The sequence below is a fragment of the Grammomys surdaster genome, unplaced genomic scaffold (genome assembly GCF_004785775.1).
Source record: "Grammomys surdaster isolate TR1022 unplaced genomic scaffold, NIH_TR_1.0 255, whole genome shotgun sequence".
Lineage (NCBI taxonomy): Eukaryota > Metazoa > Chordata > Mammalia > Rodentia > Muridae > Grammomys > Grammomys surdaster.
In genome coordinates, this window is record NW_021604696.1 from 3,041,469 (window position 1) to 3,067,903 (window position 26,435).

Here is a 26,435-nt window from a genome sequence, read left to right on the forward strand (position 1 = left end):
ATACTTAGCTATGTTCATACTATAGTCATGTTCATTTTGGGTCTATTTCAATAGGTAGGAAATGGAAACAACTGAAATGCCCTTTGGTTGATGAATGGATAAGGAAAATTTGACATGTATATATAATGTAATTTTTTTCAGCTATAAAAAATGAAGTTACGACATATTCCAGGTATAGAGGCAGAAGCAAAAAACATGAGTCTGAGTAAGGTCATTCAGAAGCAGAAAGATGAATGCTGCATGTTCTTACTTATTTTTTGACCATAACTCCACATGTTTAGAATAGAAGTTAACAGGATACAGAAGCTGTGGAGGGGAAAATGGGAAAAATGTGTAGGGAGGACTACTGATGGTATATTCTCTTTCTATATAATTCAAAATATACATTATGAATTATATATTCTATATATATTAAATATAGTCATGTCGCTTGGTTTGACAGTTGCCTCATCAAAGAGATACAGATTATCTGTGTTATCCAGTCCCAAGCACAGGAAATCTCCCTTAAAATTATTACATAGGGGAGTTTAAAAGTTCTCCCAAAACATATAGGCCATTGACTTTGCCCTTGGTTGCCTACCAGGACATGAAGGTAAGACCCTACTGCTGAGGTCGCTGCACACCAGACACATGATGGCACTGAACTGGAACTTAACTGCAAGTCTCCTCTCTGAGGACCACCTCTCATCGTGGCAGAGGTGCTAATGAAAGCTTCCAAGTGAGACGCATAAGCAAGAGTCCTAACCAATGATAAAGCCCACAAATGCCAGTGGCCAGCACGGCAGAATGTGCCCAAGGGTACAATAGTGGCACTTATATCTTAGAGGTAACTAACAGATTAATTTAATTGGACCTGTGGCCCACTCAGTGGGAGGAAATTCGTGTCCATTACTGTAAGCAGAGGCAACCATCTGTGAATGTTGAGATCATAGACTATAGGGGAAACATTCTCATAGAATACACTGCAAACACTTACTGTGCCTCACAGTGACTGTAGCTGCTAATCATAGTACATATACTAGAAGATAATATATAGATGCTCAAGCATGATCACTACCAAAAACAATTAACACTTAAAATAATAGCTATGTAATTCTCAGTTAATAGTTATATAATTCTAAGGTGTGTGTATATATCATGGATATATATACATAAGATAATTGTATCCATACATGAATAAAAATATTATATTATATACTATAAAATATATTTTCCATTTATGCATTTAAAACATACACAGTCATAGGAATGCCAAAAGAAAAATAATAAAAAGGGAGGAAAAGAAAGATACATTATATTAGGACAAATTTATCAGGACCGGGGACATGGCCACACAAGCATGAAGTCCTGAGGCTGGATCTCCAGAACCCCTGAAAAGGCCTGGAACCAACCAAAAAATCCCAGTGCTGCCATGGGGAGATAGAAAGCAGAGAAAGAAAAGCCTTGAAGCTTAATGGTCAACTACCCTGACATATGCAGTGGTAAGGATGCTACCCTGACATATGCAGTGATAAGGATGCTACCTTGACATATGCAGTGGTAAGGATGGAGGAAGAAGTAAAGAACCAATACTCAAGTTTATCCTCTGAGCTCCACTGAGGGCTGAGGCCCATTGCACTGTGCCACTACCAATTGTACACATGTTACACACATCACACACATGCATACACACACACATACACACACATCACATCACATGCTACTCATCACACATCGTACTTAGCAAACACACATCACACATATGCATCATAAATATAAGACATATATCACACACTTATATACAGGTATATTATACACACACACACACACCTTATATCCACATATAGACTCAAGGATTAAAACAAGTATAGGCTTTCATCCTATGGTTGTAATACAGTGACCTAGATGATTTAAATTTAGAATTCTTTTTATTTTAGAAAGTCAAAGTAATGTGCGTACAGCATATTACACAATGACTTCAGTGACATCTGTGCCCAAGTTACATGCTAATGACATTGCATGCAAGTCATTAACCACGTCTAGTGAATTATAAATAGGCATAACTAGCTTCTTGTTGCTTTGGCGTGGGATCGGACTGTCTGCTTATTTCTGACAGAGAACTTGTGTGAAGGAGTAATTGGCTCCTGAGTCTGGGGATTTGAAATTAAAAATGAGAAATTCCAGAGTGTTTGAATATTAATTTTCCAAACTTACTTCAAATAAATAGTTGTGGAACTCAACTATCCAATACTCAATAAAATTGAATTCCCTGAGACAGGAGAAGGGAATAAATGAGAGGCTGAGGGGCCTGGAGGGGAACACATCAGCATTTCCAAAGGCATCATATTTTAACTATGCTAATGAGGCCACCATAATGAGGCTTTGCTTTGTGCAAGAAGTCTAGAAACAAAAGAATAGCTCAGACTTGTATCTTCTTGGTTAGTACAGTTTTCTTTCTTAGGGTATTGTTGCATTTGCATAGTTTTAAAAAGTGTGACATGGACTTCTGCATCAAAATCACTGCAAGTGAAATTTAAATGTTTGCATGCCAGCCAAGGACAGCCAGTTGAATCAGAACGTGAATTTTCGTCTTAGCATAATGGTGTACGTATTAGGTATTAGTAGAGTCATTGCCACAGAGGAGGTAGAGCATTGAAATGAAAGAGTCCTGATGCCTGGAAGTACACGGACACATGGAAACACTCCTACAGAAAGCAAGTGTGATAGGAGATTCATTGATGACCTCTTCGAGAAAAGCTGACTGTTGACTTGGATCCTAGGAGGAGGATGAAAACCTTCTTAGACACAAAGATGTAAGATTACCATTGTCAGGGGCATGTGGTTAGAAAAGAACTATGCCTTCCTGCTTCACTGCAGCATGTATGGGTACCATGTATGTTGAAAGAGGAAGAAGGAAAAGACTGGGTAGGATGAGAACATAAAAGAGAGAGCTGTGCTTTATACTAAGGAATTGCCACTCACAGACTGTAACTTAATAAAGGAAGATCTGAAAATACAAAACCATGAGTCACTCCAAACATGCAGTGGCAGTGGTGCAGGAAGATACATGATTCGATTTCTGATTCTCCATTTTGCAAGAAATCTATATACTTGTTTATTTTTTAAAGTTAGTATCCTTCGTTCATATTTTATACCCCAACCAATTTCCACTCCATCCCCTCTCCCCATACTTTCCCTACCACCTCCACTCTCCCCCAGACTTACCCGCTCCTCTGCCTCCCCTTAGAAAAGAACAGGCCTCCCAGAGACATCAATCAAGCACAGCATAACAACGTACAATAAGGTCAGGCACAAACCATCACATCAAGGTTGCATGACGCAACCCAGTTGGAAGAAAAGAAGCCCACACGTAGGCAAAAGAGTTAGGGACAGCCTCCATTCACACTCTTAGGATTTCCAGAAGAACACCAAGCTCCTCAGCCATAACATTTACACAGAGGACCTAGGTTAGACCCCTATAGGCTCCCTGATCTCTGAGAGCCCCCAGGATTCCTGTTGAGTTTTTTCTGTGAGCCATGTTTTCGTTGGGTCCCTGATCCCTCTAGTTTTCTGATAGTTTCTCTCCCTCCTCAGTAGAACTGCCAGAGTTCTGCCTAACGTTTGGCTCTAGGACTCTGCACCTACTCCCATCAGTTTCTGAATAATGCCTCTCTGGTCTCTCTGATGATGATTCTGCTAGGCTACAGTCGAAATCTACATACTTCTAATGTTTAACAGTGCACATGCTTCATGATACTTTTTCTTATGAACATTAGTACAAGGCTTGCCTGGCATCTGTTGCATACTGTTTCTGTGATGAATGTGCCTCACATGTTGTCAAAACAGAATCCCTTTTGTAAATCCATGTGTTCCCTCCTCAGACTCAGTTATGTATGTTGCAAACTATGGTGTGTGGAAATAGCTCTTGAATCGGGAGTAAGTGGTTGGAGAACATTACCCAGCATAGAAGACAATACATTTGTGGTTTGAATGGAGAAAAATATGAATCACAGTTACAACAGAGCCACAACATCTTACTGTTTGCTGTCTCAGAATAACCTACTGTATTTAAATAAATAGGAACCATATCAATATGTAAAGCACTGAAATCCTAATGACACATGCAAAATATGACTCAACAAAAGAAGTGTTTATGCAGTTTAGGTTGTGAAACATTCAAGCCAGAGTTCAGTAACTTCTATGTCATTGTATCAAAGACATGTAACAGTTCATTTAGCAATGCCATGTGCCATGCACCCTAATTAATCCATCATTTGATGGCCTTATTTCTGAAAATCATTGCTACATTCTAATAATAATTTTTTGCGCAACTAAAAGAATATTGATGGTCTCATTATAAACTTTCACACACTTCAGTTATGCAAGAAAGGGTCAAAACAAGCCAAAGATAACAAATTGGGAGGAAATGATAAAATAGTGCCTTGTAAGAGGATTTTATTTGTAAAAATGTGTGAGTGATGCTAGATCCACAAACAGTGGCTCACAGAAATGTATTTCTCTATTGCTTGCTATGCAGTAGTCACTGAAAATAGTCACTTTATGTAATGGAGATCATCGCCAAGCTGATAATAATTCTACACTGGATGCCTTACATAGATCATCTGTCTTGATCCTTAGTCTATGAGCAGAACAAATATGTCACTTACCTCATGAATAATCAGCCTATATTTCATCCCATGAACACTGATTACCATCAAGTGAAACTTAGGGAGGCATGTATAGCTATTTAATGTCTCAGAATATTTCAACCTGAAATCTTCCTTGACACTTCAACTTTTATGAATATTAAAAAGCCAAGCCATGTGGCTATACTTTCATTGGTGGGAGAATCTCTCATTAACAGCAGTCGAGCACTTGATAAATAGTGGACACTTACCAGAATTATCACAGGTTATGCCCTTAATACTTGAGGGATATAAAATTATTACCAATAAAAGTGAATACTGGAGTACAAGAGATTAAATGATTTTTCCAAAATGGCATATTCATCAAAACATAAAAGGGACATTTGTGTTGAAATGTTCCTTAATGCCAGTGGGTTAAAAAAAATAGATGATCAATATATTTTTTAAATGTTGACTTCCTACTATGTACAAGTCACTGTTCACTACCCTTGAGGCTGAATTTTTTTGTCTCTCACAAATTTACCCTCATATTTTCAACACAAATGTGACAAAAAAAACTAGAGTTGCTTCTTATTGTCTATAGCCCTATCTTATGTCATGTAGTGTATTCTATTGATGCTACAGTTACATCTAGACTTTGCCATCACACAGAGACAGATTCTTAAACATCTGCCCCGTCTCTTGCCCCAGATCGAACATGGATGGCTACTCTACCTACCATCTCTCTGAATACTTTAGGGCAGCAGTAGAAGCCATACCTTCTCTTGTCTAAGTTTTGGCTAATATCACCATTAAGGCTCCCTTGTTCCTTCTGACCTGGGCAATGCCTACTAACTCTGAAGATTTAATATTTAGCAAGTAAAAAATTATGGAAAGAATACTTCACACTTGTTTAATTATTTTTGTGCTATACCATAATTCCCATCAGGATATTTTCATTCCCTTTTATTATGATATTTGTACAAAATAGACAAAATATCTGTACACATAGCTGCCAGGCTTTTATGATGCTATTATCGTGACTTTGTGGTCATTATGTCATGACTTTGAACAGCTGGGGACCATGGAATTGAAAGAATACCTTAGAAGATGAGTGCTCAGGGACACAGATGTCTTCAGAAGGAAGATACAAGGAATAGACATGGGATCATTGCTAAAAACCTAGTAGCAAATAGGTCTTGGCATGGCAAAATTTTGGCACAATTTGATGCTGTATTAAAAAATTCATTTTTAATACTGGGAATAATAGAAGATTCCCCTGATTGGGAATACCCATCAGAATCAGGAGGTAACACAAGAATGATAAGGTGTTTGATAGGATCTCCCTGCCAGTGATGGTTCATTAATGTTCAGAATGCTATTGAAGTATATACATAGACCTATGTGTTTTACTCCTTGATCAGCTTTGTAGACAGATATTTTTCACAAAGCTGATGAAATTTAACAGGTCTTGAATATCATATACATGAACATGCAAATAAAGAAAATATTCAGTTGGTAATTTGGGAATGTGTGCTAGGATGAAAATGTATCTGTGTTTGACATGAATTTACTTCATGAATTCTGTTGAGACAAGAAAGCAAAAGTGAAGAGTGAATGTAGGAAAATAGTTGAGAATGATTTCTTAAATGCTAAATGTAGTTGCATCACTATGGTGTAGCTTCAGGTGTAATGTTCACATTATTGCATTATTTTTAACATGTTAATTTGCATAAATATAGCAATCACTTTTCTCTTCATACGTTCCAAAGCACCATGCTGGATTTCTTAAATATATAAAAGAAAAATGAAATAAAAATTTAAAGTGACCTTAATCATAATAAAATATGATGTTTATATTTTTATTTGTTATTTCTGAAAACTGCCCTATCATTAAGTCTCTTTCATTTTTTCTGTTGTAGAAGTCAGTTAAAGAGAACCAGTGAATTCTGTATAAACACAGTCTGATTATTTAATTCTCAATTCTGTATCATTCTACATCATATTTTATAAAATATAAGGAAAAAGGTTTCTCAGCACCTTTATAATTATAGAAGTGTTAATTAAACTTAGGACATCGTTACTGATTGAGAGCATAGTTATTATTGTGGTCATATTGGATATAATTTTTCTACCAGCTGGCACAGATATAAAACCTGAATTTTCTTATGATTTACTCAAACAATACCTAGTTATTAGCATTTTATATTAAATGCCTTTAATATTAGCAAATAATTGAAAAAATAAATGGGAAATAATTAGAGTATAAGAGATAGGATCCTTAACAGAATAATTTATTACAAATTTTAGCTAAAATCATTTACATCAAAAAGGAAATAAGTAACTTGGGATTTGTTGTTCTCTCTCTCTCTCTCTCTCTCTCTCTCTCTCTGTGTGTGTGTGTGTGTGTGTGTGTGTGTATGAACTACTGCTTCATTGCTCTCAATATAAGCAGATATCTTTTCAGTATCCCATCTCTTCCCGAAATATAATGCTTCAGTATTCCTGATACTGAAATACAATGATTTTCTCCTCCGTAACTTCTTTTAATCTATCACTTATTCATCCATTCAACAAATATTAGCTGAATGCCTGTTAACCAGCAGGGTATTCTTTTATTTTCAGCTTTGATAAGTGAGGTAAGGGTTAAAATTGCACAGTTGAATGGGAGGCACTGAAGAAAGCTTGCCAGTTTGCTCCATAGTAACAGGAGATTGTGGGTGCAAGTGAGTCTACCTCTCCACACAAGGACTCAGACTGTTCCGAGACTATTGCTAATATGATCTTTCCAATGTGGGATGAGTCACTGAGATTTCCAGCCAGCATCAGGAGAGGCCAACAAAAATAGAAGAAAAAGGATTTATTTTCACATAAATTGTAATGAATTTGGAGTATCGCTCTGCATGTCATAGAAGACACCAGGGAACATTGAGCCAAGCAGTGTCTTAAGAACGAAAATACTGCCTGTTTCAGAGGAGATAACAAGAAATATTCTATTATTAGGTCCTCTCTCTAGTCATCAAATTTGAGTGACTTTTCTTCTTCTGTTGTAAAAAAAAAAACCTACATTTTCATCAACATAGAATACCTCAGCTTCTAATTACTGGAACTAGTTAAAAACACAGGATCTCTGAAATGTACACATCTCCATGTTCTGTTAGGTGTTGAAGCAATTGATAAGTTCTAGTACCTTGAAAAATGGTCAGCACATGATTCTTCCTACTTCTCCCCAGACAACACACCCAGTATAAAGAGATCAGAGAAGAACATACTAACTGTTCTAAAGGCTATGATTGTCAAAAAAGTAGACAGAGATGACTCAGTGGCCATAACAGTTAGGAAATTCAGCCAAGTGGAGATATGAGAGTGGTGAAATACGTTTCTGATTAGTGCATCTGACCATTTTGATTTCCTTTTCTTGGAGTCATGGCAGCTTTCCAGGATGGTTGCCTTGCATCCTCCCAGGGAATGGATATATCCATGTGCAGGTCTGAATGCATGAATACTCATCCTTTTTGGAGACTTTGCAGCTTGTATATTTTCCTTCCAACTGGGGCATAATCAGAGGTGCAAGGATTGTTCTGGAAATCAATCAGCCATCAGTATTGGGGAACCTAATGGATATATGTGAAGACACCTTAAAGTAATATTAACTATGCCTTGCTGTTGAAATATAAAAAATGCAACTTCTCAACAAGGTCTATATTTCCAAACCCTCTATCAACCTAAATTCTAGAACTAGCACAAACCAGATAGAGTCATCCTCTTTTGGCCAAATGTTCTTCACCCTCCTTCCTTCTTTTTTTTTTCAAACAATATTTAAAACATTCATTTTTCTTAAACTACAAAGTAAGCAACGGTGTAGAGAAAAGTTTCTTCTTATAATAAGTCTGAAACTGAGGGGCTGCCCATGGCACAGGCTGTCGAATGCCCAGCATTATCTTCATTCACGAACCCAATTTTTGATCATCACTAAGGCTGAGGAGCACAAATCCAAGAAAAGGAGATTGTTCTTAAATTTGAAATGACCTTGGTTTCCACACCGCATCTGCACACATCTTGGCTTCTTCATTTTGTCACAAAAGTACATATAGCTGGAAGGGTATCTGGACATGCTCATGCTCATTGCTTAAGAACACTTTGTTAAATTTAAGTTCTTCCTACAGAAATAATACTGAGTAAACAAAAGGCTAGGCCCTACTAAGTCCATTATGACAGCCATCATTTTCTATGGCTTTCTATTATGCTTCTTATAAACTGAAAGAGACAATTTTCTCTTGATGTGATTATGTCTTTCATGAGAAACTATAATTGTGACTTCTTTGTAGTAGTCTTTCTCCCAGATGCTACTCCTTGACTTCCACTGGCTTCATCAATCCAAATCTTAATGACAACCCAATGATATAATACAGTAATGGTACCAGATAGTGATTGGCAATACTGTACCAAGGCAGTATACTCACGGAAATAGAATCAGGTTATTCAAAGGTAATCTCTTACCAGTGTAATCATCCACCCCTTCCAATATTGACCATTAAATCAATTTTTCATATCTTCCATATTGCAATTCTCAGAAACTTAACACAATGTCTATCAGGAATTTGCAGAATCTGAATGAGGATCTTGAATTGGTTTGTATAATTTCTTTTCTGTTTTTAATGTTTATTTTTATTTTTAGCATGACTATATATTTAGGAGTGGAGATTCACACATATATATATATATATATATATATATCTATATATTTTTATATATATATATATATATATGAAAGCAGGTGTCTACAGACTCTAAAAAAGAATGCCAGATCACCTGAAGTTCTAGTTATAGGTGGTTGTGAGCCAACTGACTTAGCTGCTGGGAACCTAACTTCTGTAAGAAAAACACTGATTCTGAATCTTTGGGTCATCATTTGAGCCCAAGGTTGCATCATTTCTATTAAGATATATATATGAAAGAAGATACAAATGTTCAGTTACCAATCGGTGCCATTAACCTTCTAAGATAGAAAGATGGGGAGAATATCTATCATTCAGCATTTTTGTTTTTACTAGCTTCTGTGTAAATATTGAAAACAGTAAGTGTGGGTTAAGTAAACTTATCTTTTTGTAGCTCCTTCTGCTACAGTTGTTCACTATAAAATTACAGTTGTTCACTATAAATTGCATCTTGGGAAAATAAATACCATCAAACGTCTCTATGCTTCTCATTACTTTCTGAAGTATAGACTTTCTTTCTGTGCCTTTTCTTTCAATGAAATATTAGATACTTGATCTGTTTATATCTAGAAGATTCTCTTGAAGAATAAGATCCGTATTCACAAAGGAGATCATTTTATTTCCTTCCGTATTTTCTTTTCACCTAACATTTAACACCTATGCCGATCCTCAGATCATATATACCACTTGGTATTTGATATGAAATCATTTTCTTGTCATTGTGCTTTCTACAGAAAGAGATTCAGGGCTAGGCATGGAGCTCATTGATGCAATGCTTCTTTAGTACGTTCAAGCTCTAATGTCAATAAAAGGAATTAGTAATACTAAGATATTTAATTCATTAATATTCATGTAGATGACAATGGACTATATCTTATTTATTTATTTATTTATTTATTTATTTATTTATTTATTTTGGGTTTTTTGAGACAGGGTTTCTCTGTGTAGTTCTGGCTGTCTTGGAACTCACTCTGTAGACCAGGCTGGCCTCAAACTCAGAAATCCACCTGCCTCTGCCTCCCAAGTACGGGGATTAAAAGCGTGTGCCACCACCGCCCAGCTACTATAGCTAATTTAAAACAGGGTATTTTTTAGGCAAAATGTGATATTCATAAATAAAATATAGACTTTTCTTTGTTACTATAGAGCTTATAGTAACAACAAAATGTAAGAATTATCAAAATGATAAATTTTAACACTTGTATATTATTCTGAAAATGTCTAAGCTGCATTATGCCCAAGTCCATAATTACCGTCCTATAGACAATGAACTCCTGTATGTCATAAATCTGGCGAAGTAATCATATGCCAACCAGTCCTATAGAAAATCAGTCTGGAACACTGGTAGACAGTAAGTAAGGGAGAAGCAAATATGCAAACCTAGAAGCCTAAGCATAAGTGGGAACTAGCTGCTAAGGAAAGAGCATATGGTCATTGTGTGTTTACATGATAACAGGCTGTGACTGACAAGTACCAAGAGGAACAAGCATGGCATATGTGGCTAGATGCTAGTTGGAATGACCAGAGACCCTTTTGTAAATTGTGTAGTTTACAAACTGGGAAAGAAAGAGTAAAACTTAATGTTTAGGAAAAGCATTTTCTACATAATAGATCAGCAGCTGTGAAGACACTGGGCAGTAGTACAGCTCCATAATTTAAGAACTTTCTATACTATGGTGTGCCCTGAATTGAATAAGGAAGGGGGAAGTGGTGGAGCTTGATAACATATTTTATTGCACTTTTGCCTTTTCTCCCTTAAAGAGCATTGGGAAGAAACCTGTAGATTTTGAGTAGAGAACACAGTTGATATAACATATTTATAAAAATAACTGCTATGTAGAAAAATAGAAAGACAAGAGTGAATGGGACACAAAAAACAGTTAGTGGTAGATTGAATTATTTGAAAGAGAAATGGAAAACTCTTTTGCTACAGCTGCAGCTTTGGAAATGTTGGGGCATGTTCAGGTTGTGAACATATTTGCAAGTAGAAATGATGGAATTTGCCATTCAGGTTAAACATCACACATGAGATGAGAAGGAGAAGCCAACATATTGCCACTTGAGTGACACTAACATGCTTCCACTAATAATGAGAAAAGAATGTGAAAGGAACAGGCATGAGGTGGGAAGAAAACCATTTTCATTTTTGAATTTGTAAAAGTGCATTTGGACAAGCAAATAGAAATGGACACTAGACCATCACATACTTGAGAGCAGAGGGAAGGTTCCATAGGTGAAGATATAACTTATAAGTCATAAGAATAGAGAATAGAGTGCATGTTTAAACACAGTCACTGATGACCTCGATTCAGGAGTTTTGGAGTTAAAACTGAAAGAGAACATTTCTAATTAATGGATGAGAGTAGGTTGGGAAACGAAAAGCTTACTAACACAGAAAAATGACGAAATGAGTTAGAAATATCTCAAAGCAAGTGGAGCGTGTGAAGGAGCATAAATGGCTAATGGTGTCACATGACTTTAAAGAAAAATGACAGTGAAGTGTTATTGTATTTGAATACATCAGGATCTTTGTAAGAATTCTTTCAATAGAGTCATGGCAATGGCAGCTCGATGTCATCAAAAGGAAGCTGGAAAGTGTGCTGTGAAAAACTCACGGGGAGAGAGCTAATCGCAGCAAAAGATGGATGCTAATTGAAAAGATGTCTATGACAGGAAAGTAGCAGTGCTAAAGGGCCAAGCAGGAAATGACTGTGAGTGAAGGAAGACATTGTGATTTAAAAAAAAAAAGAACCCAGTGCCATTTTCATATTTAGTAAATGTGGAAATACTGAAAGAAAGTAAATAAATGAAATAGTTGACAAGTCTATAGACTAGAAGATATATATTTTTAAACGTGTCAATAGTAATGGTAAAGGCCACACATCAGATCATCAATGTATAAAGGAGCTTTTGCTTCAAAGTAGACTCTACATCCTTCCTCTCATCAACTATTAAAGTCTTAGACTTATGTTTGAAGGGAAATTTAATGTGTCTAATAGGAAGTTGGAGGTGAAGACTAGCTTTAACATTTCATGAATAATTAGAGGGAGAGATAGATAGATAGATAGAGATAGATCTATTAAGAAAGAAAGAAAGAAAGAAAGAAAGAAAGAAAGAAAGAAAGAAAGAAAGAAAGAAAGAAAGAAAGGAAGGAAGGAAGGAAGGAAGAAAGGAAGGAAGAAAGGAAGGAAGGAAGAAAGAAAGAAAGAAATATGATGATACAATCATAGTGCTTCTTATCAATAACCTCTATTTTAATCACTGAGTACTTGTTTAAGATTGTGTTTTGTAGCTGGAGTTGCTTAGGCCACATTTTGACTTCAAATTTCCTGTTAAGTTCTGGGTTGATTCTCCTGCTTACAGAATCACTGACTCCTGTCTAAATCTGTTGCAGTGTGCCTGAATACTATGACTATGGTCATGGAGTAAATGAGGATGCCTATGAGAGCTACGGTAAGACCTTTTCCTTACTATAGCTATGAGATCAGAACACCCATCTGTCACTGACAACTCAGAAATTATGTCTAAGTCCAAAGCATTGTCCCATTTTCACAGAAGTGTCCGCTACATTGATTTATGTAATTCCACACTAAGATTTGACTCACAGAACCAGTGCAGAAAATTGGACAAATCAATTTTGATCAAAATTTCAAAAGAAATTAATCATAATCATAGACCATTTTCGCAGCATTGGTGAGCAGCCAGTAGTGGCACCATGTTTCAGAATGCCCATTGTCTAGTCTTTGGTGTAACCTCGATATTGTGTCTTTCCTTTGGTCACAAGTATATCAGTATAATCTACATTTAAAATGTATTTAGACTTGAAAGTGCAGAAATATTTTTATTATTTAATGATTTTCAAATTATTTCTTCATCATATGTAGCTCTTAAAATTCTAAATATCATTTTTCTTGTTTGTATTAAGAAACAGTCAATAAAGTATTAGTCTATAAAGTTGATTTCAAATGTATTATTGAATCAAGTATCACTAAAAATTCATCATATTCTGTCTAGCAAATACTTACTGAGTGCTTGTGATCTATCGATATAATACTACATTTTGGCAGATTGTGTCGGATTCTACATTGTGCTTATTTATCAGAGTTTCCTTGAAAATTACAATTAGAAATTTATAGTCTTGGATTTTTGTTAAAATTATAACAATTTTCCTTCTTCTGATGGAGAATGAAGAAGACAATGAGTTTGAAACACTCATGTCATGAAAGAGTAATGCTATACCAGGATATAGAAAGAAAGGCACAGATGGTTGTGGGATAGAGGGCAAAAGGCACACAGAAGATCAGCCAGGTAGGAGAAGGAAAGCAAAGATGGTCAGGTTGGGAAGGGGGCAGATGGTCAGGTGGGGGAAGGAAAGTACATGTGGCCAGATTGGGGAAGGAAACTACAGATGATCAGGTGGAGGAAGGAAAACATAAAGATTACAAAGAATGAAGTCATGCTTAGAAACAGTCATTACTCAATAATTCAGTGCCACGTTCAGCAAGAAAACATATCACTATGACCAATGCTGAATAAGAGTTGATGCCCTTCATATAAATTCTTACACATTTATTTATTTTATGTGAACGTATTAAGCGATTTATGGCAAAGGGGAATTCAATGTAAGAGTACAGCTCTGAGACTCCCTTTCTCTTTTTATACTTCACCAATAGTTGGAACTTGACTCAGTGCTGCTACCACATATGTGTGCTTACTGTGACTCAGCACTAAGCAAATCCTAAGGAAGTCTAGATCTAATTTAAATGACCCTGGTTAGAAAGTATGGGATCTCGGAGTACAGGTTACATTAGAGGGCTTGACTACAGGTTCTGAGTAAAGGAGCAAAGGAGAAGTGGGGAAGAAAAAAATGTTATAACCTTATGTTCTGTGTGATAGAGTCCCCATCAGCATCCTCTAGGAACATTCTCACACATCACCTGCATTTTGGAGATGAGAAACTTAGGCTGTAGGATCAAGTAATTTTCCTTTGTCAAATAATTAACATGACATTTTATCCCCAAAAATACTAGCAATGATTCTGGAAGCAGGAAGAGAACCTAGCACTTTTAATCTTAGCTGGCTCACCGCTACCCATTTAGGTTGAGATACACTGCTAAACACACTAGGGCATCCACTGTTACCTGGGTTCAACAAAAAATAACTATATTTATCTTCTTCCAAGCCCATCTCTACTTGTACTGGAATCAAGCAACATGCTTTGTCCAATTTATGCTGAAGATGATTGATAAATAAAATACAAACTTAGCTTTTCTGCTTTTATCATGGAGGATGCTACAGTGTACCTTTCTTTGGTAAATTTAAATCCAGGATCATCTAACACCAGCTACCTCCATCACTTTCCTCAAGTTTAACCCAAATGAGATCAAAGTCATGTACCTAAGATACATCAGAGCCAAGATCAGTGCCCCATCTGCCTTAGCCTCTGGGGATGGTTTGATCGAGGATGGCCATATATTTGAATAATTTGTCCCTAGTTAATAGAACTGTTTGGGAAGGATTAGGAGGTATGGCCTTGTTGGAGAAGGTTCTCTCTCTCTCTCTCTCTCTCTCTCTCTCTCTCTCTCTCTCTCTCTTCTCTGACCTGCTTACCAAGCTATGGTTCTCAACTGTTCCTTACTCCATGCCTTTGTTCCTCAATCATGCACTTTAACCCTCTGAATCCATAAGGCCAAATGAAATACTTTTTTCTGAGTTGCCTTTGTCATGGTTTCTTATCACAGCAACTAAAGTAACTGTGGCAACTCTTGAGATCTGTCTCCTCCATCTGTCCCCCAAAATGTTGGCAATGACATTGCTAAGGCAACCTGTGGTTGGAAAGATCTCAGGACAACAGCATCATAGCTGACATCATCAGGAGTGTTGTGGAAGCCCAACTAGTTTAAAGGCAACAGGAGAGTATATTTTGCACATAGGTACTGGTAGGTGCAAGCTTTGTGATAATTTATATAGTATATGTTTTTATATTGCCCCATTGTTTCCTGTTTAAAAAATAGATGGAAGCATACATATTGTACCAGATTATAATCTTTATGTGTTTAGAACCAAGAACTTAGAAAAACAAGTTTTCAGAATTGGTATAGCGCTGTACAAAGTTAGACAACATTACTCATTTGAAAATGTTCATTATGTGGCTATTACATGTAAGTGTTATTACAGTGTGAGAAGACTACAAATCTTCTGAAATGTTTTTTTCTAATGAGGAGATATATTGTTATTCATGAAATGTCCCGAGATTTTCAGTGTAGTCATTATTTTCCACACTTGGCATGTCAGTTTGAGAAAAATAGCTCCCATGTTTTCTTTATGGAATCACGTGCACTGGAATCAATGCTACATTCGGTGATGTACAGCAGGGTGGTTTGTGAAGAGATGAAGTATTCATTTCTAGATGAAAGAAATTTCAATCAGGGAATGGACCAATAAAATGAACAGACAGTTCTCAGAAGAAGAAATACAAATGGCCAATAAACACTGGAAAAACTAACCAACATCTTTAGCCATCAGAAAGATGAAAACTGAAAATACTTTAAAATTTTAATCTACCCATCAGAATGGATAACATCAAGAAAAAAATGACAACAGATGCTAGTGAGGATGTGGGGGAAAGAGAAACCCTTATTCACTGCCGTTCGTAACATTAACGTGTAAACTATTGGAATAGTTAAGAGATTTCTCAGAAAAATGCAAATAGAGTCACCACATGACTCATTTTGTATCACTGTAGAGTATATATCCGAAGGACTCTAAGTCCTATTACAGGGACACTTGAACCTCAATGTTATTGCTGCCAAACTTACAGCAGCTAAGAACACAATGGCCATCACAGAAGAATGAAAGATGCAGCAACTGTACATGGTAAAGTTTCATTGAGCTGGAAAGGAAAATGAAATCATGACATTTGAGTGGAACTGGAAATAATTATATAAAGTGAGATAAGTTAAACTCAGAATGAGAGGCACCACATATTTTCTAACGTGTGTGTGTGTGTGTGTGTGTGTGTGTGTGTTTTGTCATAAAATTATAAAGGGACCCATGGGAAGGGAAGAAGGGATCTTAAGTGGAGCAGATGAAAGTGCAAAGACACTGATAGCATACGTGTACACAAAGGGGAGGGGGAAACCATTGAGACCAGCATTGGTTTGGAACAAGGGAATGAGAAAGGGATTAGCTAAGAGACCAATAACAGACACACATAACGGCATATGAAACCTATCGCCTTGTGTGTTACATTAAAAAAGATAATTTAAACACAAATATTTTTCTCATCATGGTCTATAAAAGTATTTTCTCCCACTTCACGCTCACCAGGACTATACCATGATAAATGTAGACTTCGATGTGTTTCATACGAATTGTAGTAATTAACTATTGATATGTTCATTTTGAAATTGGTATACTCATTTTGCATAATCACAAACTAAGTATATTTACATCAATCATGTGTTGTAAGAGTGAAGTTCTGAAGAATCTAATGCACTCATATTCTGTGTAGGGGAAAACATGGCCTGAGAAAATAGCACCATAATATCAAAGGCTAATTAAATTTTATATATATATATATGTGTGTGTGTGTGTGTGTGTGTGTGTGTGTGTGTGTCTGTGTGTGTGTATCATGAGAATTCAGATTTGGTATAGAATGTGGTATAGTGGGTTATCAGGATTATGTTGGTAATTGTTGATAAGTGGTTCTGTTTGTTTGTTTGTTTGTTTGTTTGTTTTTTCGAGACAGGGTTTCTCTGTGTAGCCCTGGCTGTCCTGGAACTCACTCTGTACACCAGGCTGGCCTCAAACTCAGAAATCCGCCTGCCTGTGCCTCCCAAGTGCTGGGATTAAAGGCATGCACCACCACTACCCGGCTAAGTGGTTATTTTCTTATGACACTTGCATCCAGAAATTTTTTTCTTTTTCTTTTTTGTTATTGAAAATAACTTTTTGATACAATGCATTCTAATTAGAGTGTCTTCCCTTTTAGAAAATAAGAAAAAAAAATAGGAAACACACACAGACACCATTACTAAAACAAAACATAAAAACACAAAGTAAGATAGTAATATTTACAAACACAGGAGAAAGTTGACCCAAATGCCCATTCAAGTCAAACTGTAAATACCTCCTTTACATTATCATCCATTTGTATCCTCTAGTTAATGAACTGTGGACAGTCTTGTAAATTAATACTCTTTGTTGCAAGCACACATGTTTCATCCTGGCTTTCATCTGAATTAGTAATCCTTCCCTTTTACAGTTTGGTTTGGTTGTATGTTGGATACAAACATTAAACTCCATTGGTTTTGGTTTTCTCTTACAAAATGTATAGTCAATTTCCTGGAACATTCCTTTACCCAAATAGCAATGAGAGGAGTTGAGAGTAGGTTGGCCCAGATAGCTCTGTCTCCTCATGAGATCAGCAGAGAGAACCGAAGAACTGTGAGTGAGCATCAGATTGTGCTTCAGAAAGGAAATTCACAGATAGAATCTGCCTTCCAGGGTTCATGTCCACAGCTGGTTTGAAATCAATAGAAGTAAATATCCAGTTCTTCCTATGTGACACTTCATCCAGAGCTGTCATACATTATAAGTATGTTTTCAGTTTGTTGGTGGACATTTGGAATGTATGCATTTTGAAAAATGCATAACACTGTAGAATGGCTAACTTGAGCTAATTAGCATAAACAATACTGTGATTTTTTTATTATCATTGTATGTGTGCATATATGTGTGCGCATGCATGTGTGTGATAACTGAATATTTACTGATTTACTCCATTATTTTCAAGATGCAGCATCTTACTACACATCTAAGACTTGTTTCAAACTGTGGATTCCCATGTTTCTCCTGTTACACTCCCAAGTAGCTGGGACTCCAAGTCTGGGCCTTTATTTATTTACAATCTATTTTGTATATCATCAGAGGTAAAGATTTTTTTCTCTTTGGGTCCCAGGTTTCATTGCTAAAGTAGAAAATATAAACTGTGTTTTTGTAGGTAATATTAAATATTAAATGTTTTCCTTGCAACACTATAACATTAAATTTAAATATAACTAAATATTTAGATGTATTGATTATAAAGATCATGTAACATTTAGTGTATTATCAGATCCATTTTTATTAAACTAAGATTTGTTACATTTCTACGCTGAATTGATTTTTAGAGAATGAATGTTTGACTAATAAGAGTTCAGAATCAGCTTCTGCACATCTAAGATATTTTCTAATTAAATCAGAATTACTAAAATTACTTTGGATATGTCTGAATAGCTCATAATTCAACGAGGATGTGTTTTAATTACAGGGCTTAGCTATGCAATGCTTCACATAAGAAATACCCTCTTCATTCTCTCTGAGATTGGCAGCTATGAATGGACACCAATATTATCTTCTCAGAGGAAGAGCTGTTTATTAAAATGTATTTAATGTACGAACTGGAGAGCTAATTATGCATCCATTCGTTAGGAGCATCTTAAATGACAGCTGTGTGTGGAACCAAGGAAGATAATATTAATACAGTCTTGAAATGAACGAAAGCAGAAAGAAAATGGGTGCTGTATTTCAATCCAGGGCACCCAAGTACTGCACTTCAAGTTGATTGCAGAACACGAAATCCTCATTTTGTGTTTAGGAGCGAGATGATTATTATCCCAGTGTGAAAATAAGCCTGCATTGATTAATCTGTGAAAACAGCTAAAGAAAATGAAGCCAGCTAGCATTTATGCCAGCCCTGGGATTGAAGAACAAAAGCCTGCTATATTTAACAGTCAATAGAGATACACATTTGAGAAATTGATTTTACAAAAGATGAGTTTTCTAAAATTACCAAGAATATAAAAGTCATTGAAAAATATAATACATGCAGACAATTTGTTTGTCCTAGGATTGAATATTGAGATGTTTATGTGTTCCTGAAAATAACATCAGTTATTTCATCTTAATATAAAATTTTAAAGTCTATTTTTAACTGAAAGACAGCCCACTGAAATTGTGTTCCTAAAGTATTTTGAAGCTCTCATAAAATTAATTTTATAATAAGCTAATTTTCATGTGTACTATTTGGTAGATCGCAATACTGTAGATATCCCCTACAAGTAGCCTGATAGTATATGGTAGATATCATTTCCCCTAGAGGTGATGCAGTTTAAACAAGCAAGGGTAGGAGATAGCTCAGTGAGTTAAAGTGTCTGACACACACACTTGTCAACATGATATGGGATCTTCAGAACTCAAGTGAAAACTGGACACTAGCAATCACTCAGTTCCCTGTGATCCTAGTGTCCCTTCTCCAAGATGTGAGAAGGAGACTGTAAGGACAGAAACACTACTTACAGGCCAGGTAGACTAGCTTATTGAACCATGAAGAGACCCTATCTCAAACAACATGATGAAGGACAAATGCCATAAGGCTGGTCTCAGACCTCCATAGGCTGCATACCAGAGGTGAGTATGCATGCTCGCACGTACATGCGTGCGCATGTACACACTCACTCATACACACATATGCACACCCACATGCACCAAAGTCTCACCACTTCATTGCTTATTAGGTAATTTTACATTGGTTTTATTTCAGATCTCAGTTTTGCTTTGAATTATCCACTCTTAATTGGACAGCTTTAGGCAAACTGGGAACCTGCTTCTGCCTATGTTAAAGATTGTAAACTTTGATTACCTTGGTATATTTTTTTAAAAAAAATGCAATCAGTTAGTTTTCTCTCTTGATCAGTCGTGACAAAGAATAGTGGTAAGGATTATTTAAAAGCACTCTGGATACCCCCCATAGCACACACTTGTAATCCTGGTGTTCATGAGTCTAAAGTAGGAGGGTATCATGAATTCAAGGCTAATTTAGCATACACAGTGAGATAGTAACATTCTCTAAATGGTTCCCTTGTAAGTTAAGTTTAAGAGTAGGCAAAGCTGTGCTTACATCTTGGGACCGACCAACAAACAGAGGAACATGAGAACAGGATCCTTTAGAGATCATAAAGATTAAAGCCTAGTTTTTGTTTCTTTGTTTACTAACTGCCATGTTGAGTGTCTTTCTGAAGCCAAATATAATTTCTGCATTTTAATATAAAATAGAGGTAGGTGAAGGAAGCAAGCAACTAGAAGTTGAATTATCTTATCAATGAAGGAATGTAACCATGCCTACCCTCTTCACTGAACTAAAGGAAAAAATTACATTATACTACCATTGATTCTGCCCTGTGTTGCTTCTCATCAAGTCCTTGTGTACTTTTCAAGTCTGAGGATGAATTCCATAGCTTTTGTTAGAATCCAGACTTTGACAATAAAGAAAATATAGTTTAGATTCAAGCAAGACAAACTTCTATATTGAGTTCAGTTATCGTTTACTATTTCATTTTCTACGTTCTATTATGTTAACTTTTTTTTCAGTTGTCTTTTTGGCTCCCTTTTTATTGAGGTGAGACCTGAACCCTACAATAAGAATGTACTTCACTAAAATCTTTAGGTCCTCTGTTGTATAGGGGTGAGTCAAGACAGGCTCTTCTGTCACTGACAGAAAACTTGAGTTATATAGTAAGTTTCCAGTAATTGTGAACTAAAAGATACGACTTGCTTAAAAACATCATACCACACCAGAAACAGCAAAGGTAGGAAGCCGTATCTACCCCAACCCAGCCCCTGATCTACACTTCACTCATGATGTAGAGGATTTTTACCTTATTGGAAAGCTGTGAAGGTCTCTTATGATTCTATAAAACTGTATTTGATGCTCAGAAAGTGGCAGGGTAATGAGTTTCAAAAATGGCAAAACCTCTAATCTTAACATATCCTTTGGGAATAATCTGGAACCAATCGCTAAGTGTCTGTTTGAGAGGAGCTTTGTATAACATGCTTTACAGTCTGGGAAAGTCTTACTCGGCCACACAGCCATGTTCTTGTGACTCATATTCTTAATACACTAAGCAGAATTTGACACAGGAGATTAGTTTGTGTTCCCTGCTGGCTTAGTGTCTTCAGGGGGTGTGTGAAAACTTAAGAAGACTTTAGAGGAGGAAAGGTCCATTTGGGCTCCTGGGTTGAGGAAGATCTTAGCACAAGTACATGGTGGAGTGAATGGAGACAGAGAGAAAAGTGGGAGGAGGGTGATGAGAAGATTTATCTCTCTGGGTCTGCCCTTACTAACTTACTTCCTAGGGTGTATTCAGCTATGACTGCATTTGTGGGTTAGTCTGGTGATGAACTTAAAGCTCTGGAACCAAGCAAGTTGCAGAAGTCCTTTTACTTGCAAGCCAGCTTCTGTCAGCATTGCATTGGGAAGGACACTTCATATCCAAATCACAACCCTCACCTTAGTTATGAATTTTGCATGTTGATGTGAAACTTGCCACAAATGAGCAGTATGAGCTGCCATTCTTTATGGTGGTTCTAAACTGCTTTTCTCTTCTGAGATACCTTTTTTATTTAATCATTTTATTTGTTTACATTCTGAAAGGTATCCCCTGTCCTGATTACTTCTCTACAACCCTCTGTCCCATCCCTCCACTCTCCCTTCCCCTTTGCCTCTATGAGGGTGCTCCTCCACCCACTCACCCACTCCTGCCTCACTGCTTTAGCATCCCCCTTCGATGGGGCATCAAACCTCCGCAGGACCAAGGGTCCCCTCTCCCACTGATGTCAGACAAGGCCATCCTCTACTACATATGTATTTGGAGCCATGGGTCCCTTCATGTGTACTCTTCAGTTGCTGATTTAGTCCCTGGGAGCTCTGGGTTGGTATTGTTCTTCCTATGGGGTTGCAATCCCATTCAGCTCCTTCAGACCTTCCCCTAGCTCTTCCACTGTGGTTCCCAGGCTCAGCCCAATGATTGGCTGTGAGCATCCACATCTGTATTGTTCAGGATCTAGCAGAGACTCTCGGGAAACAGTCGGAAGTACTTCTTGGCATTAGCAAGTGTCAGGGTTTGGTGTCTGAAAACAGGATGGATCCCTAGGTCGGGCGGTCTCTGGATGGGCTTTTCTTCAGTCTCTGTTCCATTTTTTGTACCTGTCTTTCTTCTGAGATTCTTTTGTGAGTTCCAGAAATGCAAAGATACACAGAGAATGACCAAATGCATGCACACATTAGCTTAGCCCTCGTGATAAAATGTCTCCATGATATCTTTTTTGAACAGGTTCAAAATGAATGCAATGTTTCAAATCTACCTCCGAACACCCAAATATTAAAGTTTTACTTTTCCGTTTAACTTTAATAACGTCACATTTTTTAAAAAAATGTTTGCTAGTCCCTGTGTTTCATGCTCATCCAGAATCTAAATGTTTACAATATCTGGGACTTTTGTTTTTGCAATTTTAAAAATTGTCTAGATTTTTTTCCCACTATGAAAGCTCCCCAAAGTATCTAACTTCACTGCAGAAATGCAAGCACATTACAATCTGCATGAGGCTTAACGGGCCTGAATCTGCTGAGCTGAGCCTTTGAGATAGAGAAAGCGCAGGTCATTTGAGCAACATTCAGAGCACAGGAAGAGTGACCTGGATGACTTATACTCCGAAGGAAGTAAAATGCTCCTCAAGGAAATTGACTGTCATGTGATTGACAAGAACTCCAGGCATTCTGGGAAGCTCAAGTTATGAGGTAATATGTTACTCACTCACAACAATAAAAAGAATAACGCTAAAAAGAAGTCACACTGTCTCACGTATAGACACACACAAACCAAGTTGTTAGCAATATCTATGCTTGATTTATTCTGCACAAGTGGCTTAAAAACTCCTCCCTTGTTTAATAGCAACACTGACTTACTTTACATTTATGTTGTTCTGCTACATGTTTGCCGCTGTACAAAGTTCCTTCCCTAATAGATCTTAAAAGCCACTTTAGAAATAAGTTCAAATAATACAAAATAATTAATGTAGACAAGTCTTTAGAGAAAGAAAAATCTGAGATAGGTTAAATACGACTTGAGTTTATAATGGAGTTCTATATTTGCTTAGAAAACCTTTTCTCCTTCTTAGAAGAATATATATATATATATATATATATATATATATATATATATATATATATATATGGCACTTATCAGAGTTCAGTCTAACTCCAGCTAAACAATGAAAGTTAGTGGCTCCCTCTTCACTACTTCTCTGAATATTTTCCTAAAAGACAAGTTAAGAAGGTGCTATGATCCACGAAGTTTTATATATTTTTCTCTGAGTTGTCCTTTACTGTGTCTGTTGTCACAACATGGGATAGCAGCTGATGCATCAGAGATTTGATATGTTTTGTCATTGATAAAGAAATATGAATTTACTTCCTATTTTATAAATTTATGGAATTCCAGTCATTTCAGTTTGGCAGAAATGTACATGTGCCCTCTCTGAAAAGTAATTTTTGTTATTCATTTATTGTATAGCCCTAACCCAACCAATGTTTCTCACATAGCAATCCCCTGGTACTGCACACACCATGCTTCCTCTGTTACTTTCAAAGACACAGGGCTGGTTTAAGGCTTCACTGTAAGGATTTTTAAAGAGACATCTTGCAACAACAACATGTGACTAAAAACAATTGGCTGTGAATCCTAACCTTGTAGTAAATTTGAAGATATTTTTAAAACTCCAGTGTCTATTAAAGAAAGTCCTGAAGGAGCAGCTAAATTCCAAATGCACTTCTAAATTTCATTCCTCTCTCATTCTAAAATCCTCCACCTAAAGGTACCTTGTGCTTCTTCCTCTCACTCTCATTTCTGCTCTTAGCCCCCAGGAAATTCCATACTTGCCTGAGCTTAGGATGACTTCAGAGTATCCCTTCTGGTTCTGCTAGTTGCATTAAAAATACAAGATTGCAAATATTATACATGAGGGGTGAAAAACTCACCATAGCAAGTTTAAAGACACAGGCAGTGATAACAACGAGAATCACTGACCCAGTGAGAAATTCTCATGAGGCCAGTGTACTGCACATATCTACACTGTGGCTGATTGTACAATGTGTCAAATGCAACTGATAAAGGCATAAAGCATGGCCACCGTGATAAAGACAGAGAGGAAGGAAACTGGACACAAGAAGAAATAACAATTCTCCAAACTTCAATCCACGGCTGTTCCTGACATTATGTATGAAGCAGAAGCAAGGCCCCAATTATGAAACATAAGCCCTTGGTTTCCTCTATTAGTTAAGGAATCTTAGAAAGTCGCAAGCTTGTGTTTGCTGAGTAGGAATTCATTTTTGATACTTGCTTAACTTCATAGTTTCAGTCATCAGAAGCTAATAGTATTAGTCATTTTCCCAGCTGAAGCAAGGAGGAAAACCATTGTATTACTTCAAACATAGAGTGATGCAAATGATTATGTTTTGTGAAACATGATGCAATATTTAAAGATAATGCTTTGCATGAGAAGCCGTGAAATACTTAAAACTACCACCAGTGAGTAACATGCATCCTTCAACAAAGCTGCATCTCCTAAGCCTTTTCAAACAAACCACTGCCTGTCAATCAAGGGTTCAAATGTCTGAGAGTAGGAGGGACATCTCATTCAAACCACCACAGTCTTAAATAGTGAATACAGAGCATTTCGATCAAAATATCATTTTTCATAATGATGTCAACTCAGAAACATTTAGCTACTTAGATGCGGTCTTTTTCTAATATTGATATATGTTTGATTGTTTTTATAAGTTGAAGGTCATCTTATACTGAAATTTAAATTTTAACGTCCTGTTTTAGAAATTTTTTAAAACCTATTACAAGGAGCATCACAGGGCAGAAAGGCTACATCAGTTGCCCTCGGTGGAGATTCTCCAGTAGATATCTGTCATTTTATTAATATATCTTTCTTACTGGGAGTTGCCTTTCCATGTCTGCTGTCTATGAGTACGTAAATTCTGAGTAAGGGACCTAGATAAGCTAGTTTCTGGAATCATATGGGTTGGCACCATGAATCCACTTGTAAGCTATGGGGAGGAAGAGTCGGTTCCTTTCTGGGAAACTCAGACTTTTTACAGTCTCTGTTTCCCACGCCTCTCAAATACTTAGCTGGCTTTTTTTTTTCTGGATTCTTCTTTGGAGGGATAGGCTAAGTTTTATAACACTAAAGGGTTTTCCTAGCCTTTTAAGGGCCATCATATTTTCCATGTAGCTTACGGGAAAGGGATTTGAGAAATCTTTCTGTACATACTTCCATACTTCAACTTTCTCTGCTCTGTACCTTTGTCATCTGAAGTTTATCATAGATTTTAACTCTGGATGAAACGAGAGGCACTGAAAAGGTACAACACAGAGATCCTGCACCGCAGTGCATTTCAATCAATTAGTTTATGGGACAGAGACTAGGCGTTTTGTTTTGTTTGGATTTGTTTTGTTTTACTCTGAGTCCTATTTGATTCTCACAATAACCAAGGGCTGAGAACCACTGAATTTACTATGTGCACTTTGCTTTAGAAGTTTTCATTGAAAGATTAAATGACAAGATTATGTTTAAACACTTCTTGCAATGTAGTAGCATTGAAATGTAGTGCATGGCAAATGTGCGTTTATCTTAGTAGTTTGACTTTCCCTTCTTTGTCAGATATGAGGAAAACTTAGTTCAAATGACTATCACATACACCACCTACATGTGCATAGTCTCACCATCTGAAACAGTAGTAGGATTTATCTTTCATTGTTGAGCACATTTTGTTATGAGCAGACCACTGTTTCTTGAACGACTTTTCTTTACCTGGAATTGTGAAGTCATGTGTCTGTCACTATCTTTCTTGTAGCACCGGAAGAATGGGCCACAACTCGCTCCAGCCTGAAGGCACCACCACCAAGGTCAGCCAGAGGGGGATTCAGGGAACACCCCTATGGTAGATATTGAAGGTCCTCTTCATCTGTGACCTCCTCAAAGAAAATTCATAGCCTGTGGTCTCCACATAAACAGCAACCAGACAAGTAATAGTCCTTTTTTTGTTTGTTTTTTCTATTCTAGGGATAACTGCTTATAATTACCCCATCTATTCTTGTATTTCCTTATACTGTTAATGTGACATGGACATTAGTATTATTTCACAAAATAGATTGAAAAACAAAGACATTGGCAAGAATAATTTATAAACCATTCTGTAGGCTGATATTCTCTTGATTGTTTTCTT

At 36.7% G+C, this 26,435-nt stretch overlaps 1 protein-coding gene across 1 annotated transcript in view; it reads left to right on the plus strand.

Annotated features, from left to right (window-relative positions):
• Khdrbs2 (KH RNA binding domain containing, signal transduction associated 2) overlaps positions 1-26,161 on the plus strand; it is a 228,249-nt gene extending 202,088 nt beyond the window's left edge. The window contains exons 6-7 of the mRNA XM_028775373.1: positions 12,717-12,775; positions 26,064-26,161. Of these exons, the coding sequence (XP_028631206.1) occupies positions 12,717-12,775; positions 26,064-26,161 (157 nt within the window). The remainder of the gene's footprint in view (positions 1-12,716; positions 12,776-26,063) is intronic.
• Positions 26,162-26,435: the final 274 nt, after the last annotated feature.